The 6,006-nt window shown below is 38.7% G+C and overlaps 1 protein-coding gene across 1 annotated transcript in view; it reads right to left on the bottom strand.

The window, feature by feature from the left end:
- Positions 1-698: 698 nt before the first annotated feature.
- The window catches only part of GABRD (gamma-aminobutyric acid (GABA) A receptor, delta), a 13,811-nt gene continuing 8,503 nt past the window's right edge, over positions 699-6,006 (bottom strand). Inside the window, exons 6-10 of the mRNA XM_010005194.1 lie at positions 5,980-6,006; positions 3,770-3,907; positions 2,695-2,850; positions 1,885-2,102; positions 699-1,125 (exon numbers count right to left, since the gene is read on the bottom strand). The exon at positions 5,980-6,006 is cut by the window's right edge and continues 11 nt beyond it. Of these exons, the coding sequence (XP_010003496.1) occupies positions 826-1,125; positions 1,885-2,102; positions 2,695-2,850; positions 3,770-3,907; positions 5,980-6,006 (839 nt within the window). The 3' untranslated portion in view covers positions 699-825. The remainder of the gene's footprint in view (positions 1,126-1,884; positions 2,103-2,694; positions 2,851-3,769; positions 3,908-5,979) is intronic.

Here is a 6,006-nt window from a genome sequence, read left to right as displayed (position 1 = left end):
CTTCCTAAAAATGAAGTCTGGGTTCCTTCATTATCAAGCACAATTTTCTTCCCAGTACAACCTAGAAAGCCTGAGCTTTCCCTGTGTTTCTAAATCACTTTTGTCTATTTTTTAGCTTATTAAACCAATAAACATTAGTGTGTTTAAGTGTTTAAACTTTCATTAGCTTAGATCTGAAATGTAATACAGTCATTATTAACAGTTCAGTAGAATTTTATGTAGTATATTTTATTTCATGCTGTGACTAAGAGCATTGAAATGTTTTCAATTTATTCAAGACAAATCATTTAAGAAAAGTCCTCCACTCCCCTCTATTCCCTTTTACTGTATTCATGAGATTTATATGATTAAAAACTCCAACTTTACCACTACTGTTAAACTTAGGCCATCCCCCAGAAGACCAGATGCAAAAAACCACTTGTGTGGCAGGGAGGAACTGGCTCTTCCACTGCAAAAATGGAAACGATCTGAGTGTGAAAAGCCAAATCTTCATACCTGATCAGTCCTAAAGTGGAGGAAAACCATGGTAATTTAAGATTTAAACTTCTGCTACAAATATGTACATACGAAAAATGGGCTCATGGTAATACAGGAAATAAGGAGCTGGGATTGTTTGGCAGAGTAGAGTTATTACTGTACCAAATCAGATCAGTAACAAATTGCTGCTTGTGGTAGGAATTGATTGCAGGACTTTCTTGACTTTAGAAATGTCTTGAGCTCATTGGAAAATATTTTGAGATGGATCAGCACAGTTTCAGCAAGGGCTTTTAAGTCTGTAGGTATTGGTCCATTTGTAGCTCTTCACATGAATTTTCTTCCTTTTTTTTACATTGTGTATGCAACCCAGTATATAACATTGACTGCTGCAAAGGCTGCTGGGAACACTGCTCTGGCATATATATCAATGGTATCAGCATCAATGGGTTTAAAGAGAGACTTCAGACCACTCTTTTTATCCACTCTCAGTAGCTGCTGCCGTTTTGTCTCTCCAGTTTCTATTTCTATTGTGCCATATGAGCCAGGCAGGCTTCTGGGAATTCGGTGCTGCCTGTTGGAAATGGCCAGTTCCTGGTTCACACCAGCTATGGAAAGGGAAAACAGAACAATGGCATTCTTCACGTTGACCTGCAAAGGAAAATAAGAGCCTATACTAGCAATTAGTATGTACATGAAGAAAGCAGCAAAACTATCTGGAGTTCCTACAAGAGATTTTTTCTATGGACTCCTTTGTTCAGTTTCACTAGGCTTCATATTTAATTAAATCATGTCCCTGTTAATTATGTCTGTATTTACCTTACACAGTTTAGGTATAAAAAATGTAACCTCAAGGGGAGAGCATTTAAGACTACAGGCCCAGTTTTTGTTTAGCTGACAGCAGCATAACATTTCATTATGCTGTAGACTCTTAGCAGAAGCAGTTACTAAAGACTGTCTTCTTAGAAAAGGCCTCTCTTTCCCAGCTTGTGTAAAATGTCTTTGCCCTGACCCTACAAGAGCAACTCAAGGTTACTGTAACCTACACTGAGAGCTGGATAAATACCAAAGGTCTAAGTGTATTCTCAGAGTGTAAGGCTCTGTACAAATCTGTCTCAAGATATACTGCACCTCTCTTCTTATTCATTTTCTCATATTCTCCATTTCCTATCTTAAATATAACCACTAACCATGTAACAATATGTCGTCTTTAGTGCTAACCATGCTGCAAGGGGAAATTAGCAGTTGCATTTGGCTTCTTGTCTTAGTAACAGAACTAAATAATTAACCAGGACTGTTTTTGCTTGTTTGTTTTCAAAAAGAAGAAGAATTTGCTTCCATAGTAGAAAAAGGTGATGATGCAGGGTGATTCCTTCTGCAGTTATTCACCGCAGTATTACACTTACTGACCTCTGCACTCTGCCTTCTGGCCTTCAGCTTCTGCTTGTTCTTTTGCTTCTTCATGTAGTCAGCATTGAAATGTGCAAATGCATATTCCACCAGCGCAGCAAAGACAAATACGTAGCAAATCCAGAAGTAAACATCAAGTGCCTTGATGGCAGAAGCTCGTGGGAGTGAAGATCGGGCACTGACCATCAGTGTGGTCATGGTGAGAACAGTAGTTATACCTGCAGCGTAGGGTGAGAATGTTTACTTCAGGTTTCATGGTACACACAATAAGTGTATTTACTAATCTGAAGCTGAGGAATATTTTCACAGTAGAAGCCCTTCAATACTGTGGCTTCTGATTTTTAAAACAGAGGAGCTTTTAGGAGTCTGTGCATTGGTATGAGCAAGGCAGTTTGGACATGTTATCCTTGACTTTGTTCTAGATCAGGACAAAAAAACCCAGAAGATTTTAACTCCCAAAAACTTTTGCATCTAGGTTTGCAACCCTCACTCAGAACAGTGGATCCACAAGCTCTAGGAACATTTTTCTGTCACTATCCCAGTTCCTTCAAATCAGTTCTTTCATACATCTGCCCCATATTGACTATTGCTTTTGACCATCTTTAAATGGTTCTTTTCTGTTGTATACTGAGGCAGCTGCTCTGATAGCAAAACAGAAATAAAAACATACAGGAAATCTTTTAAAGGACCTTTCCTTGTGCAAATATAAACATAGTATTCATAAATGCACCTTCATGGAAAATGAGGATTATTAGAGAGCATAATTACAGCTTCAGCAAACCTTTCCCTGTTGGTTCCTCAAACTCTCACCTAGAGACACTCTGGCAGGCACAGCTGACTGACTGATCCAGAAGGAGACCCATGACATGGCCACCAGTAAGATGGAAGGAACATAAGACTGAATGATGTAAACACCTCGATTTCGCCGAAGGTGGAAGTGGAGACTGAGCCTGGGAAACTGACCTGCTGGAAAAAAGGGGCAGGCAAAGGAAGATTCTGACTGTGTAAATTGCACTTTAACTGATATTCAAAATAACATTTCCTACAACAACATGGAACTACATTCTTAAACATCTTTTGGATAAGATCACAAAAAGCTTTTTTGAACATTGTTAAATTAGTCTCCCTAAACCCTGCACGAGGTACTGCAGTTCTCATCAGCACTGCCAGCTCAGAATAGGTCAAATGATTTGTCCCAGGTCATATCAATGCCAGATCTGAAAATAAAATCCTGAGTCTTCTTGAATAACAGTATTGCTTCAAAATGTGTAATGTCTTATCATCTGCTGTAGAAAGTCCTCCAGATACTAAATTTAGAGTTTTTAAAAGGGCAAGTTAATTTCAAACTCAAAAAAAGAGCTTAGAGATGTGCAGCATAAATGAGAGTTTGAATACATGAAAAAGGATGAAAAATCAGCAGGAAAGAAATTACTCAAATCTTTTACAAACATTGCAATAAACCAGCACTATCCACACACACCACTGACTTCTACTGGATAGAATTAGAATGATCTGACTGTAGATCATAAACCTCATAACATCAGGACTAATGGAAATTTTTCTTTACCTGTCACAAATTAGGTCAAGATAATGTGAGCTGTACCTCAAGTGTCTTTAATCAAGTGCTGTCTGGCTACTCCATGCAGCATTTTGTCAAACATACAGTCCTTAAGGACATAATATGCTACAGTGACTGTCTGAAGGCTCAGCATTGAGCAAAAGATTGGCATTTTTTCCAAGTGTAAGCTAAATAAAACTCTTTTCAGAAACCTGACAGATTCTTAAATTAGTTACTTAAGAAGGATTTTCTATTATAGATACAGGAGGTTTCCCTGTGAAGGAAAAAGTCAGATACATTCCCTGAAATGAAGACAGATCCTGTTACCAGATTTGAAGTTCATCATTTCTGTTGTGAATTGGTAATTGGTAATTGTGAATTGAGCAAGCTGCAGCTTATCCAGCCCATGGATCTCATCCTGGTTTTCTGACCAGTGGTAGACAATGTCCTCTGAAGAGTAACCATCTGCCAAAAGAAAGCTGAATAAACACAAAGTTTGAGGAAGAAATTAAGAACTTAGAGGACTCATCATGGAAGTCCTCTAATTCCTCTGCTACCCTGATTTTCACTGGTTCCATTGCAAACATGCTGTGATTCAGTCTGGATAATTCCCTGTCCTGGCAGCATCAATGTTGCCAGTGTCACACTGGGGAAGCTTTCCTACAGGAAGAATAATCCAAGTTGATTCACGCTGACTAGCAATATGTGGCATGGAACAATACACTTCAGTGTCATGACAAATACTCAAATTATCTCTAAAAAGCTCATTTGCATACTCACTCAAAGTAGAGTAACTCTTACTGTAGCACTCAAACTAGTCTTTTGTCTGTGCTTGGATCTTAGAGTCACAGAAATTTCTGTTTGTAGAAGAAAGTAACTACTAAATCTAATCTATCTCTGCCTATCCTAGATATATCAGGCTCTAACTCTGTACTGTAAGTGCATCTCCAAGTTCACTCATTGATTTTAAGAGGTAGGTACTCTGCACCAGTCAGGCAGTGTTGGGGAAAGAGATTTCCTTTTTCAGGGATTCCCCCAGTGTCCTCAAAAAGTATGGATACAGTTGGATCTTTATCTCCCCTTGCAAGCCCTACAGTGCTTTTACAAATAGACACTGCATGCAAGTGAAGTGTACAGCTGACTTGTTTGTATTAATCCCCACTCCTGGAAACAACTGTTAGGGCCTCCCCCAGGCTTCAAGAAGCTTAATCAGAAAATAATGCCTATACAAACTGCCTACGCAGTGTTTTTCTGTCAGTTCTCCTCCTAACAGCTTTTGAACTTCCTTAGTATTTTGAAACAGAAATTACAAAAAGGTAGAAGTTTCAGAGATGCCAGATTCTCAAAAGTTTTGTAAGAAATGGTGGGTAGAGAACAGGAAATCAACAGAATATTCATGGAGGGATTTATGCAAATCCACAGGAAATCAGTCTTTGCTGTTTTTGTTCTTAATGGACAACTTGCTGCTAAACCATTCATTTGTTTAAAGAGGCTCTATTTCTACATGTTTGTTTCACTGAAAACAAAACCCTCAAATTCAATTAAAAAAACTCAACCACCACCAACACTCTCTGCAGAACTTGCTGGGCAAGAGGATTGATTGCTGGTTCACTGTCTGCTGCCTCTGCATTTGGTGATTACATAAGTAAAACTGTAGATTGCTATTTTTGACAGGATAAAATGGTATTGTGGTTAATTGCCTAGAAAACAAAGTCATTGCTAAAAAGGAAAAAATAAACTTGCATCAATAGGCCAACTAATTTTCTCAGAAACAGCTCTTCCCAAATCTCTGGAGCCCTCAGGACCTGTCAACTCCTTGATCTAAAAAGCCACAAGAGGCTGGATTCATTGCCATTAATTGCATGGCCCCTGCCTTTTCATTCATAAGTATTAATGTTCATGGGAATTACATGCTGACTGTACGTAAAATACAGGTTGGACAAAATATAAATTCATTCTTCACTCTTTTTTATGAGTACAACTGAATTTAAGCCAATCCTTGCAGTGTTCTGATTGATTTCTGTGTATCAGATACAGGAATGTCTTGGCAAGCCAAACAGCTAGGTAAGGGTTAGTCACAAAGGCATTCACTAAAAGCAGGGAATTCTCTCTCTTTCCTGGTTTCTCACAAGAAGAAAATAGCACATCAAATTTTGCCTGTGGGCTTCTCTACTTATTCTTATTGGATTTGATGCAAACCTCAGGAAGCCTAGTGACTGTCACGACTGCACTGGCTGTATATGAAGGCAAAGTTCCAGGCACTTCGTAGCAGGGCTGTCCATTGGTCATCTTCACTGAATTAAATCCTCTAGTTTTGAATTGGATCAGACTTTAATTGATATTGAAAAGTCTAATCTAATGCCCAACACAGAGAATGGAGGGATTCATGTTTGTACCCATTACTTGTAAATCCCAAGGCATCCCTTACATCATTGTCTGAAGCAGAATCACTGCAGCAAACTCCAGCAGGCTCAGTACCACATACACAGACTTGAAATGAAACACAGATTATATGAAACACTGTACTCAGCCCTTACAGCTCTCCAAATCCAGCATGCATTCCT

The sequence above is a fragment of the Chaetura pelagica genome, unplaced genomic scaffold, assembly GCF_000747805.2.
Source record: "Chaetura pelagica isolate M959 unplaced genomic scaffold, ChaPel_1.0 scaffold159, whole genome shotgun sequence".
NCBI classification, from domain to species: domain Eukaryota; kingdom Metazoa; phylum Chordata; class Aves; order Apodiformes; family Apodidae; genus Chaetura; species Chaetura pelagica.
The sequence above is the reverse complement of the archived record's forward strand: the minus strand, read 5'-3'. Positions and strand labels throughout refer to the sequence as shown.